The sequence below is a fragment of the Pelodiscus sinensis genome, chromosome 21 (assembly GCF_049634645.1).
Source record: "Pelodiscus sinensis isolate JC-2024 chromosome 21, ASM4963464v1, whole genome shotgun sequence".
Lineage (NCBI taxonomy): Eukaryota > Metazoa > Chordata > Testudines > Trionychidae > Pelodiscus > Pelodiscus sinensis.
In genome coordinates, this window is record NC_134731.1 from 2732918 (window position 1) to 2747318 (window position 14401).

General features: G+C 45.7%; 1 protein-coding gene across 1 annotated transcript in view; it reads right to left on the reverse strand.

Moving 5' to 3' along the window:
* LOC102462350 (bleomycin hydrolase-like) overlaps positions 1 to 13936 on the reverse strand; it is a 23745-nt gene extending 9809 nt beyond the window's left edge. The window contains exons 1-7 of the mRNA XM_025184242.2: positions 13780 to 13936; positions 13248 to 13448; positions 8436 to 8545; positions 7744 to 7885; positions 4854 to 4942; positions 3429 to 3521; positions 203 to 358 (exon numbers count right to left, since the gene is read on the reverse strand). Of these exons, the coding sequence (XP_025040027.1) occupies positions 203 to 358; positions 3429 to 3521; positions 4854 to 4942; positions 7744 to 7885; positions 8436 to 8545; positions 13248 to 13448; positions 13780 to 13792 (804 nt within the window). The 5' untranslated portion in view covers positions 13793 to 13936. The remainder of the gene's footprint in view (positions 1 to 202; positions 359 to 3428; positions 3522 to 4853; positions 4943 to 7743; positions 7886 to 8435; positions 8546 to 13247; positions 13449 to 13779) is intronic.
* Positions 13937 to 14401: the final 465 nt, after the last annotated feature.

Genomic DNA, 14401 nt, shown 5'->3' on the forward strand with positions numbered 1-14401 from the left:
CGTGTCCTCAAATACTGCACGGGAAGTGCATTCTAGTCTAATTATTAACATTTTATTATCAAGGCGCCGGTGGCTAAGCCACGCAGGAGCTCTTAAATTAGCATTAAAGCACAATTATTCCTCACACACCCCGCCCCCATAACAAGCGGTAGAAACAAACCACCGCTGCTTCAGCAACAAGGTATTTATTGTGTTCCCCAACCTTGTCTTCCATGTTGAAGAGCGGCTTGATGTGCTCTTGGTAGAACTGCAGTGGGGTCACGGGGCCGATCTTGTGGTAGTTCTTCTCCTTATCTCGGAACTCCCAGGAGAAGGTCTCGGGGGGGCTCCCCATGGAGATGCTCACTATTCTGAATATCTGCACAGAAAGCCAAAGGGGCATGAAAACTCACCCACGCTTTCTCTCTCGGGCTATCGATTAAGCACCAAAATTCTGCAGTTGGGCCAGCCACAGAAATGTCATTAGTCAATGGATACCTTCATGTGGTGCCAACTGCAGAAGTAGGCTCGTGGGCCTGATCTTACACTATACGAGAAGATCAAAGTAAGATACATAGGTGAGGTGGACATATCTTAAATCCCTGTCCACACAGCAGGAGGTCAAAGGGAGAAAATGCTCCTGTTGGCAACCCTTACTCCTTGCGAGGAGCAGGAGTACTGTCACCAATGGGGGCATCCTTTGAGTTTGAATTAACCGTTCTATACAACACCCTCCAAATCAAACCCCAGAAGATTGACCACGGCAGCCTTGATATTCCCATGTAACGTAAATGTGCCCTTAGGGCTCGTCTACACTGGCCCCTTTTCCGGAAGGGGCATGGTAATTTTTGAGATCGTAATAGGGAAATCCGCAGGGGATTTAAATATCCCCTGCGGCATTTAAATAAAACCTACTTTGAAGTAGGAATAAGATCCTCCGGAAAAGGGCGCTTTTTCCGGAGGATCGGGGCCAGTGTAGACGCTCTTTTCCGGCTTTTCTAAAAGCCGGAAAAAAGCGGCAGACATTTTTATTTAAATGCCGCTGGGGATATTTAAATCCCCCGCGGATTTCCCTATTACGATCTCAAAAATTACCATGCCCCTTCCGGAAAAGGGGCCAGTGTAGACGTAGCCTTAATGTTTAACTATCTGAATAACAATGTGTTACTCAGTTCTCCCCATCTGGTACTAAGATCCCTCACTCTGGAATTCCTAATGTCAAATTAAAGGCCACAAAATTCAGAGCTTCCTCACCATGCTAAAAACACCACAGTGTCCTGCTCAAGCTTTCTGTAGTTTTGCTAAGAACCTCAAGGTGGGGCACTAGTAGAATCAGTTCCAAGTCCTAGGAGTGTGTATCTGGACTACAGGGTTGTTTTGAAAAAAGTGGCCTTTTTTTAAAAAAAAAACTTCCCCTGCATCTAGACTGCTGCTGTGTTTTTTTCAAAATTAAATTGAAAGAATGCGGCGGTTTTTTCGACCACGGTAAAACACATTTTACGAGGAAGAACACCTTTTTTCAAAAGTGGTCTTTCGAAAAAAGGCGTTCTTGAATACAAACAGGGCTTTTTCGAAAGAGAGCATTCAGACTGCCTGGGTGCTCTTTTTCGAAAAAACGGCTCGCTTTTTCGAAAGAAGTGGTTGCAGTCTAGATGCTCTCTTTCCAAAGAGGCTTGTATTCTAGACGTATTCTGAGAGTGGTAGCAGTGAAATACAATAAAAACATATATGACCTAGCTGAAACATTGTCCAATCCTTAACTTTGGCAACTCCATTGAGGTGCAATCAAACTATCCCCAGGTAGACGCTGTATTTAGACTATGCATCAGAACATAAAAGCAGTTCCAGTCAAAGACCACAATCGGGACTCTGTCTTTTGAGACTGAAAAAGTAGCCAGCTGGCTGCCTTATTCCAGAAAAACCCTCTTCTCCACAGCACATACAATTATTGTATGGGAAAGGGCTCCGATTATGCATGTCTTCTAGCATACATCCACAGAAACATTTTCATTCTAATGATACACTTCCATTAATCACTTTTCCTTCTATGAGATTAAGAGGATTTCTGCTTTCTTTGGAAATGGCAGAATCTTCTTGTCTCTTTTAATACATTTAACAATGTATTAGATGAAGGATATTAGGCTTGATTTCAAGAGGACTATGTCCATTTAAATCAACTTCTGTTTAAGAGACGAGGGGATCCTCTCTTATCCTATTATACAGGTTCTCTACTTTATATAGGGCATGGCTGTTTTTAGGTAGTTTTCTGGGAGCACCACATTTCCCTCTTGCATGGCTAGCTTCCTCAAGCTGCATTCAAGGGTTAGCTGCATTGCAAGAAGCTGAACCCCATTTCTAATAGACTTTCTGGCTCTCCCTGCCCCCCATCTTTTGAAACTGTACTGGAATAGAAAATAACCGAGTGGGGGTAGATTAAAGAACACACACACCACAACTGTTTCCAGATGCAGACAGACATTTGTGAGCCATTAATGAACTGGATTTCCAGTTTCTAATGCTAGAAACTTGGAGATTCTAAACAAAGCAAATGAAAAATGTAAATCTGCAGGGAACTCATCATGTCTTTGCCTTATCTCAATTAATCAAGCCATTCTAGGAGGCTTCAGGTTAATTCTGCAATTAACTCTTCCAGTCGATGTGTGAATGCAAAGCCTAAAAACAGAAATCACGTTAATGGATATTAAAATGCAAAAAGGTAATCTGCAGCCTAAGGAAGGGTAGAATCAATAAGATACGAGGTCATTTGACCCAGAGCATGACACGTTTGAAAATATATAAAGGTTTTGTTTTCAGATACAAAACAAAAAGAACTTAGTGCCAGTTTTGCTATCACGTCACATTTCTTACTTTAACCTTTGAACTGGGGATAGTAAAGCTATGAATTGCAGTAATAATACCGGAGAGAAGGACCTCTGGGCTATAGATTGTACAAGGAAGAGAAATGAGTAATTTCCCAGGAAGCTTTTGAAAGCGTGCTGAAGAGAGGGGAAGAAAAGGAGATTCTTCCAACATAGCAATTTCTAAGTTTACAGTGGGTATAGCCAAGTCCTCTAGTCCCTTTTAGTGAGAACAGGCTATATGCATTATTTTGGTCTCCACTGAGAATGCAGATGCTGGGGTTTTTATCTGTTAACAACACCTGGTGGGGTGAATTCTCAGCTGGTGTAAAGTGCCCTAGCTCCACCAGGGTTTAAGTGCAGTGGTATCCCCCACATGCAGAGAAGAGTGTATATAGGAAAACATTCCTAAAACAATCACATAGTAACACTTTAGAGAGTACATGGCCATCTGTGTCACTAGAGTCGTGTACAATAGAAAGAATTTGTTTTGCACTTTATAGCTAGCATTAGAACAAGAGAAGGCAAGAATAACTTCATCTGTAGTGGCTTGCTTCTGGCATGGAATGAATTAGGTGTTATATATTTTACCTCCTCTATCATAGCGTCCTTTGCTTCTTCGAGTTCTTCCTCAGTTGACCCATTTGCTACCATGTTTCTTAGTCGCATACAGTACTCCCGCATCTGTTTCAAAAGAAAAGGCCATGTTATCACTGCAACAGGAGCATAAACAGTATCTATTTGCAAAGCCTGCACGAGTTAGGAAGTCAGGACTTGCTTTATGGCTCTCTGTCAGGCATCCATCACAAAAGGTTTATTTACGGAAAAACAATATTGGTATTTCTATTAAAAATGTGTCCTTTATATTATATTTTAGACCATTGTAAACCAAGCTTTTACTTTTTTTGAAGGATCACCAAAATGTATTGAAAAATAATCAAAAACTGTCTCAGTCTTTTCCAGGCAGCAGTCTGGACTTCATTACTGGCAGGCTTCTCCTAGAACTGGATTCTTCTCAATATCTCAGTGTTATGTCACATAGTGATGTCCAAATGTTGCAACACCATTTCTGAGGCTTGCAGGCACTTATATATTTTGTAACTCTGCTTACAACTATTATCTGCAAACTCAGGTATTGTCGCGCAGTCAAGGTAGCACCGAACGGGCCAGTTGATGTGCCAGAATCAAGGTGAAGACTGGGAGATGTCAGGCCCTAAGTAACAGCATTGAACCTCTGACTTAATTTCAGCATGCACCTTTTATTTACCAACTCATCTGTGCAGATTCCCAGGAACAGCTGTCCCTTGATCATGGACTCATGAATTGCCAAAACAAAGCTTTTAGTGAAAAGCTTTGTCTGCCATTTCATTTGTTACCACCATGGATTCAGATCCCCCGTCTGACGTGCCTAAACCTGCTTTATCCCAAACCTTCCTTTGTCACAGTCATTTCAGTATTTCACATGGCCCTGCAGCCTTTCCTATGCAAGCTGGTTTTGGTCCTATCCCTAGTTCTGTATTTTTAAATTCTGCATGTGTAAATCTTAGCCACCACACTTGGCAACAGGCATCATTAGAGCCTTAGCATCTTTGAGAACACAGTAGGAGAAAACAAGCTCTCTGTGGCTGCATGAATTTTGCAGAAAGATCTTCTGCCAGCCAGGAAGGCAGAATTTTTTCTGTAGGAGTTAGAGATCTAAAGACCATTGTAAAAAGTGCTGCAAGGGATATTTTCAAGCTCCTGTTTGAAAGCAAGAACATCAAACCCTCTAAATACAGTAGCAGCTATTCACGAACCTACTTCCTCTCCTCTTCCCAGCATTTTAGGACTGTTCCCCTTCACCTTTTAATCCTTTCAAATGCAATGTCATATGGATGCAAGGAAGAAGCCAGACGGGCTCTTAATACTCTGATCAATAGGGAACATTTAAGGTAGCCACTCAGGAACATCTGTAGATTATAATTTCTCTTTCATCTCTCTAACCACTGTGTTTTAGCACAATTTCAGATCATTTACCTTATGATTCAAAATTTCATTCATCTTCCCAGAGGCCTCTGTGTTGAAAGATTCAGGGAAATTTTTCTTGGGGATAACTCCATATTTTTCTAGAAGAGAAAATTGACATGTTATCTGTCCAAGGATAGACTTGTAGGTAGTCACAGGCTATTAGCGAGACAAGGTAGGTGAAGCTTCTGTTGGTGAGAGAAACAAGCTTCCAAGCCACACAAAGCTCTTTAAGACCAGGAGCGGCCTAAGGCCGGCTGTAGCAGCTGGTGCCCCAGGTGGAAGGCGCGATCAGCGCCCCCACCTGCACGGCTGTCAGTGGCCATGACGTAATCACGGGGCACTCAGGGTGCCCCGTGACATCATCATCGGGCACCCAGCCTGGCAGCACCCTAGGCAACTGCCTAGTCTGCCTAGGGTCACGGTCCACCCCTGTTTGGGACTAGAAAAGACTCTCCCAGCCTCACAGCTAAATGGATGTTCCACCTGGCATTAGCTGTGACACTCAGAGTACCTTTCCGAACCCTGACAAAGAGTTCTGTGTGGCTCAGGAGCTTGTCTCTCTCACCACCTGAAGCTGGGCCAATCAAAGAGATTCCCTCGCCCACCTTGCCTCTCTGAGACTTTTGTCTTTCTAGATGACCAGTGTTGACATCTGCTCAGACCCAGTGAAGCCTTAGTGCACCTGGTTTCTATGCACATCACCTGAGATAGAGGTTGTTTAAAAGAGTCAGAGAAGCCAAAGATTATGGTTTTTAAGATAGCGTCCTTCAGTGATCAGATATGACAATCTGCCACTTGTCCCACCTATTTCTCCTCAGCTCATTAATGATATTTAAGAAGCCCTCTTTTGTCAGTAATTGGACTCTTCTTAGAAGCTGTCAAGCCAATTTCCTGAATCTATGCTAAACTGTGCCACGTATTTTGTCTTGCAAGGTGAATGGACTGACTTCCTAAATTTCTTTTCTCCGTGGCAAGAGAAAAGGTACCTTATCCTCACAGCTATGAGACGTAGCTTTGTAATTGTGAATATAGAGTTATAACAAAGACTAATTAATATTTACATCGTGATAGTGCTCAGAAGCTCCACTGGGCTAGGTGGTATAAGAACAAAGTACATAGTCCCTGAACACTTAGCGTATCATCAAAGAAACTAGCCAGCATGGTTTAGGGGATAGAGCATTTGGTTTGCACCCTGCCCACCCTGGGAGGAGCTGGGCAGCCAATGCAGTCTTCCCCAGGGATGGACCTGGGTCCCGTATTAAGAAGGCAGGATAAGGGACCCGCTGACGGTCTTCTTTCCACAAGACGTTTTCACAAGACAATGAAGCAAGAAAGGGCAGGTGAAGGCCGTATCAGCAGTTGAGAAGACTGTCCTTTGCCGCAGTTTGTGCTTATTTAGCCACTCGTTACCCTACACGCTTATAGCATCGATGCATAGTTCCCGTGAAGTCAAGCAATGGTTCTTAATCTCTGAATTCAGCTATGTGAATTCAACTAGATCCTGACACATGTTTTTGCGTAAAGAGCTGCCCTACGCTGAGCGGAGAATGGCATAAAGCATGGACAATGCTTCCTTCTGGAGATTGGGAGAAGCATGTCAGGGCTGTATGAATCCCAAACTCTGATCTGCAGAGCGAGGGAGGAAAGCTGCAGCCTGCAGAAGCCAACATGACGCTGCTAAATTCTGTTCATCTTTCAGTGAGAGGCCTTTTTTGTTACAGCTGATTAGCACCCTTCGCCTAGGATTGATTTCGCATGGGCAGCCCTTTATGAGAGTTGTTCTAGTCTGTCAAGCAAGAGAACCCCTGGGCTGCATCTAGACTGGCAAGTTTTCCCGCAAAAACACTTGCTTTTGCGCAAAAACTTGCCATCTGTCTACACTGGCTGCTTGATTTTGAACAAAAGCACTGACGTTCTACTGTCCGAAATCAGTGCTTCTTGCGCAAATGCTTTGACGTTCCTGTTCGGGCAAAAGCCCTTTTCTGGAAATGTTTTTGCGCAAGAGGGCCAGTGTAGACAGCTGAAAACTGGTTTGCGCAAAAAAGCCCTGATGACGAAAATGGCGATCGGGGCTTTCTTGCGCAAAACTGCGTCTAGATTGGCACGGACGCTTTTCCGCCAAAAGTGCTTTGCACAAAAGCATCCGTGCCAATCTAGACGCTCTTTTCTGCAAATGCTTTTAACGGAAAAACACAGAGCAAAGGAGCGGTGTGGGAATTCTCCTACTATTTTAAATGAATTATTTGTCCTTTACTATCGCTTTATCGCAGTGATGACCGGAACTACAAATAAGTACCATTCACTCAGGATGGCGAAGGTTAACTGGCTAACCAGTAAGCATCACCCTAAAGCTTACCAGTTCCGGTTAACAGTAAGGGCTGGAGCAGCTCCTCCCCTGCCAGCTGCTCCAGCCTGCAGAGGCTGCTCCAACCCCTGTCCATGGTGGGACCAGCCTTATCCCTCTTTCCCTCCTCCCCCCCCCCCCCCCCGCCAGGTTACAAGCTGGATCCCAGGAAGCCAGCTGCAGAACCTGCCGTGAAGCTTCCCCAGGAGCAGAGCCGGCAATCCCTGTCGGCCCCACTCCCGGGAAGGTGGTTTCGTTGCAGCAGGGAAGCCTCCTCCCCGGGAGCCGGACCGGCAGGGGCTGGCAGCCCTGCTCCCAAACACGCTTTGCTGTGGGCTCTGCAGTATAAAGTTTATGTAAGAGCCAGCAGCACATGTAAGTTGTTACCATTTTAACCGACTTTTTACATCCCCCCTCCTCATTGAACTCATGAAGATGGCAGCGCTGTACAGTTTATGGTGGCTGTAGGACACAACTGGAGACATTTACATCACTTCTGAGCTTTCAGGCAAGAGTACTGTTTCCGGAAGCCCTTTCAGTCACTGTTTCTCTTACTGATAAGATTAACCAGCATGTCCCATTGTCCTCCATCACTGGTGGGGTTGGAAAGCAGGAACTGCATCAGCCTCTCTTCTGTAGGCTTGTTTTTCTGAGCCGTTTCCACAAAGACGTTTAAAAAATAGTAGCAGCGTTCAACCTGGAAGAGGACAGATAGGGTAACTTAACCTTGGCTTGTAGCATGCCATATGTTACTCCATTCCTGGGCGTATGCAAGTGAAAGCAAGTTAGTATATGGGAGAAAGAGAAGATGCAAGATGAAACATTTCTCAGTTACTAGTACTAGCAGCTCTTAAGCAACTACTGTTGGAAATAAACAAGTCAATTAGCTCCAGCAGTGTGTCACAGGCACAAGACTAAGACGGCTTTAGTGGAAAACGGGTAGTGTTGTTCCTGTCTAGCCTTCTACAAGGATCCGTGAGAGGAATTAGAGGTCTCAGAACAAAAAAATGCTACTCTTTTCAACAAATTATTTAAATCCCCTCTACCAATTTTTCTCTCAATCCAGAAACACTTGCTCCCTCTTTATCTGAAAATTGTGTTTGTAAAGGACTTCCAAAGATTGTTTTCTGTGTTTCTCCATGGCAGCTTAGAAAAGCCTGAACACCCATATAGAGGGAAATCAGACTGCCAGTACTGGCTGCATGGATAAAACTTCTAAGAAAAATCTAAGTCCAGCATTGCTGTACCTTATCCCAGAAGAAGAGATATGCTTGGCTGAACTCAAACTCTTCAATGTTAAAGTTCTTCATGACAGGCAGACGCATCACATTCAGACAGGAGAAGATCCAACATCTCCCTGTAAGAGAGCAAAGGAACAAGTCCTCTACTGTGTTATATGCCATCAAGTGCAGCAATACCTCTCTGCCATGTATATTGGCCAAACTGGACACTCTGAGTCAAAAGATAAATGGATGCAAATCAGACATCAGAAATCGTAACACACATAAACCTGTAGGGGAACATTTTAACCTGCCTGATCACTCAATCATGGATATAAAAGTAGCCATTCTTCTACAACGGAATTACAGAGAGAGAGACGGCAGAACTGGAATTCATCTACAGATGTGACATCATTACCCTGGGCTTGAACAAAGACATTAACTGGTTGGCACTTAACAAAGCCAATTTCTCTTCTTTAACATCTGCATTTTCACATTAAAAGCTGTGTATGGGACACAATCAGCCCACTTAATCTTAGCCTTATTAACACGCCTCCTATACTTGACAGGTACTTCTACTGTTATTCTTATAATCTTGATTTCTTTTACTTCCACACTGGTTGATCAGATGAAGTGGGTTTTACCCAAGAAAGCACATGATTCTGTACATTTTGTACTAAGCTAATTCGAACTAACGCATCCAGACTAAAAAACTAGTTTGAATTAGCGTTTTGCTAATTTGAACTAGCATGTCCACACAGAGTGGACCCTGAACCGGGGTTAAGGATGGACGGACGCAGTGCTGGCAGGGCATCAGATGAGGACTTAGAGCGTGGCGCTGCTGCCTCAGGCTAGCCGAGGGCTGTGCTTAAAGCAGTCATGTCCAAAGTCCGGCCCGCGGGCCAATTGCGGCCCGTGTTCCGGTTTAATACGGCCCCACAGGTAATTTGGCAATATCTATCTTTTATGGCCCCCAACGAATCCATATGTATTGAGATGAATACATTGTAAAATCTCAGTTAATGTCAGTTGGTCTAAATCAGTTATAAATATATTTGGACACAACATGTATACTTGGTGTTATGTTCCTGTTCATATTTTTTTAACTTAAAAGTTGACAGACAACCTTTATTACCAATAATATGTAATGTACTTTACAATGTTCCTGACATATATTTCAGCTTCCTGGATTTTTTTTTTCATCTGGCCTTCAGATATGAAAGGCAGAGTGATTTAACACCTGTTTAGATTTGTCATCCATGTGACGAAATGAAAAGTATGCCGTTTGCAATAAACTTTGCATAAAATAGTTAATTTGTGTTTAATTTTAATGGTTCAAAGAATGTCAGGCAAAATGGTCGGCCCTCACGCATGTTCACTTCATAAAATCTGGCCCTCTTTGAAAAAAGTTTGGACATCCCTGGCTTAAAGGGACCCGACCCCCACCCCGGACAGACAGTTCTCAGGGTTCCCCGCTTGCAAAGCAGTCCTGGCTTGGAGTGCCCTGAGTGCCCACACTCGGCACATCACAGCACTCGGCCATCAGCCCGTCTGCACTTGCCGCAGGCTGCCATCCGGGGGAGGGGAGTCAATCGGGGGGGCTGCAGGAGAGCTTCCACCCCGAGGAGCCCGCAGAGCCACCCCAGTCCTCCTCATCGGGGGCTCGTACCCCATTCCTCCCTCACATACTTCCACTTACCCCTCCCTAGCCCCCCTTCCTGATGTACAAAATAAAGGACACGTGTTCAAAAATAGAAACTCTCTTTATTGAACAAAACTCAGGGAGACTGGGAAAAGGAGGTGGGAGAGGGGAAGAGAGAGGGTGGGAGAGGGGAGGGCAACTCAAATGATCAGGGGTTTGGAACAGGTCCCATATGAAGAGAGGCTAAAGAGACTGGGACTTTTCAGCTTAGAAAAGAGGAGACTGAGGGGGGATATGATAGAGGTCTATAAAAGCATGAGTGGTGAGGAGAGGGTGCATAAAGAAAAGTTCTTCATTAGTTCCCATAATAGAAGGACTAGAGGACACCAAATGAAATGAATGGGTAGCAGGCTTCAAACTAATAACAGAAAGTTCTTCTTCACACAGCGTGTAGTCAACCTGTGGAACTCCTTGCTGCAGGAGGCTGTGAAGGCTAGAACTAGAACAGAGTTTAAAGAGAAGTGAGATCAATTCATGGAGGTTGGGTCCATGGAGTGGTATTAGCCAGGAGGTAGAAATGGTGTCCCTGGCCTCTGTTTGTGGAAGTCTGGAGATGGATGGCACGAGACAAATGGCTTGGTCATTGTCTTCAGTCCATCCCCTCCGGGGTACCTAGTGTTGGCCACTGTCGGCAGACAGGCTACTGGGCTAGATGGACCTTTGGTCTGACCCAGTACGGCCATTCTTATGTTCTAAGCTCAGGGCTCAGGGTCAGGGGTCTCACTGGACCACCCTGATTTTCATGTAAACCTGCTCCTGGGTGGCCAGGCTGGCAGCTCTCCTGCCCTAGACGGCCGCTTTCCTGTGTCTAGTGTGGAGGTCGTGGATGAGGTCCCGGGAAGAGGCGGAGGGCTGGGTGGCAGCGGGTGGCTGGCTCGTGCCGTGCCAGGTGCAGGGTCTACTGGCTGGGTGCTGGCAGGCTTGTGCCTGGCACAGGCACCATAGCCAGACCGTGCCCCTTTAAGGGCTCCGGGGCCGGAAGGAGGGCAGAAGAGTTTCCTTGGTGGTGCCCAGAGTGGCCACCAGGGAAAGCTGGGGAGGGCTAGCCTCCCACTAGTGCGAATTAAGTGGCTACACAGCCCTTAATTCGAACTACTTAATTCGAACTAGGCTTAGTCCTCGTAGTATGAGGTTTACCTAGTTCGAATTAAGCGCTCCGCTAGTTCAAATTAAGTTCAAACTAGTGGTTTCTATGTGTAGCGCCTATCAAAGTTAATTTGAACTAACGTCTGTTAGTTCGAATTAACTTTGTAGTGTCGACATACCCTAAGGTGCCACAGGACTACTTATTGTTTTTAAAGGAACAAGAGTTACACTGCCGAGCTCTATGAAGATTTGCACAGGCTGTATTAAAATACAAGGGCTATGTCTAGACTGGCATGATTTTCCGGAAATGCTATTAACGGAAAAGTTTTCCGTTAAAAGCATTTTTGGAACAGAGCGTCTAGATTGGCACGGATGCTTTTCCGCAAAAGCACTTTTGCGGAAAAGTGTCCGTGCCAATCTAGAGGCGCTTTTCTACAAAAAAGTTCCGATCGTCATTTTCGCGATTGGTGCTTTTTTGCGGAAAACAAATCTGAGCTGTCGACACTGGCCCTTTTGCACAAAAGGACTTTTGCCCGAACGGGAGCAGCATAGTATTTCCGCAAGAACACTGACAATCTTATATGAAATCGTCAGTGCTTTTGCGGAAATTCAAGCGGCCAGTGTAGACAGCTGGCAAGTTTTTCCGGAAAAGCGGTTGATTTTCCGGAAAAACTGGCCAGTCTAGACACAGCCAAGATTTATATGGGGATGTTCAGTCTCATTCTTTTACAATATGAGATAAACCCCCCAAATTAACAGATACCCACAGCACGATCAAGAGGCCAAACAAGCAAAGAGAAAGAACTTAGCATCCCGGATTTTGACTTATACTGTTGGCTCAGAATTCCCTCAAGAGTGGAGAACCTCTCTGTTGGTACATCTAGACTACATTCTTCTTTTGAAAGGAGATATGAAAATTTGATGTTAGTTTGCATATCTTCCAATCGCTTTTTTGAAAACTGTTTTTTTCCAAAAAAGAAAGCAATTTAGACACGGTTCTTTCAAAATAACCCTTCTTCCTCAAAAAATGAGGTGTGCAGGGTGCTTTCGAAAAAGGGAGGGGGTTGAAAGAACCGCATCTAAACTGCTTTCTTTTTTGAAAAAAACGCGTTCAAAAAAGCGATCAGAAGATATGCAAATTAGCACCAAATTTGCATATCTCCTTTCGAAAGGAGAATGTAGTCTAGATGTACCCTTTGTCTGCCAAATCCATTGTAGGTTGAATGACAGCTTAGAAATATATCAGTTTTATTCTCAACTTCAGATGTTAAATAGGGACTTGAACAATTAGTTGACTAGTTGACTATCCGATACAAATGCTTATTCGATAGTCGCCAGACGCGTCGACTAGTCACTCTTTCCCCACCCTTGCTGCCTCTGTCAGAAAGCCCGGGGCCAGATCCTAGTCTCCACACAGCGCTGCTGCTTTCAGATGCTGCGTGCAGCCCAGCGCCAGCTGAGAACTTAGAGTCCCCAGCTGATCCAGGGCTCCATGTGGCACTGCCACTTTGAAACTCTGCAGGGTGCACGGGGCCAGTAGGGGTCCCCTGCAGGCCCAGTGCTCCCCACAGCGCTTTCACCTTTGAAGTGTAGCAACAGCCCTGGAACATCGACTATTTGATTAGCCAATTACATCCCTAGTGTTAAATACTATCTCCTGTCTTAAATCAGGGGACCTAAAGACTACCACAGGTCCCGTGGGAGAGCAAGGCTATTTTGGCACAGCCTACAATTTCAGACCTCAGACCAGAGTTACTTCCAGTCTTTGGAAGAGCACCGTTTCTGAGATCCCTGTCTAATTTCAGCCTCAAAGGGGTTTGTGTACCAGTCAGTGTTTCCACAGACATAAGGAGCTGGATGATAAGAGTATGAACTCAGAAACAGAAAGAATATTCCAGGTGATATTTCCTAATGAAAAGGCAGCTTAAAACATAGCACAAGACATCAGTTGTAAATGTAACTTGGCTCTTATATTTGTGCTGCCACGGTGCGTAAAGATTTTGTGGTAAGGTCAGTCAAGAAGCCTGGAACATACAGGGAATTTCCCTTACCTGACTTTTTCTGGTCAGTGACCGGTTTGCCTTCTGCAGGCACCGCATGCTGGAAGACGTGCACCGTGTCCTGCACCACTTTCCGACTGAGACACACCTCCAGCGAGCTGTTGGTGGTTGTAACATTTTGGGCAAGTCTGAACTGCGGGTCATCCTCCCATTTTTTGGTGAATGCAGCGATCTTTTCCGGGCTGAGCCCTCCTGAGCAAAGTAACAGATATCACATTACACAAGCCGAGCGGGGAAGCCCTAGCATGGGGGGGTCAGTGCCTCAAGGGGTTGTCCTTCCTCGAACCATGGAGATGCCTAACAAGATACCCAGGGAACTTCTGTGCTAAGGGGACACGAGAAGCCCGGATCCAGACATGGGTTGTCCAAGCTCTACCTTCAGCTGGGGCAAGCACCTGCTAGAGTGGTGCCCCCAAGATGCTGGCTCTCATCCCCTAAGTCTCCTCTGCATGTACCCTTCCCCCCTTCTCAGTAGGGATTCTGCCGGTCCCCTTGGCTACTGTCCGGCTCCAAGCTCCCTTACCTTGATTGGCCATGGCAAGATTGTTAGTAGCTGGCAGCAGGTTCCAAGCAGTCGGGCAGGCTGGTTGCAGGGATGGACGGGACTCTTATAGCCCCGGCACCAGAAGTAGGAAGTGCAGCCAAAGCTAGTGATGGGGTGGAGCAAAGAAAGGGTTGTTCCATGCTGCTGGCATCGTGCAGGCTGACGAAGAAGGCGGGGTCCTCACTGTCGGGTACCAGTCCTGGCTTGCTCTTAAAGTGGCCTCGCCCAGCACTACTCTAGCACCTCTGCCGCCGCTGATACGGGAGCTGGAACAGTTAGTGCAGGGAGATGCTGAGAGCCAGTGAACCCAGCAGGAAACCCTCTATGTGATGGAAAGCACTTTGAGCAAGAGCTCCCCTTCCAGCACCTGTGGGTACACGGTCTAAGCTGGACAGAGACCCCGGGCACACAGCAGTGCAAGCGGCAGTACCGGGGCTCCGTGCTTCATAGTGCAGGCTCAGATCACCCTTCCTGGCGGGTCATGGGGCATGTGAGGTAGGCGCAAGATTGAACTTCTCTGGTGCTGTCCTTAGACTCTGCATCAGGGACCTCGCCTATTTCTGCATCACTATGCAACAAAATCTGGCGTTGCAGAGTGCTG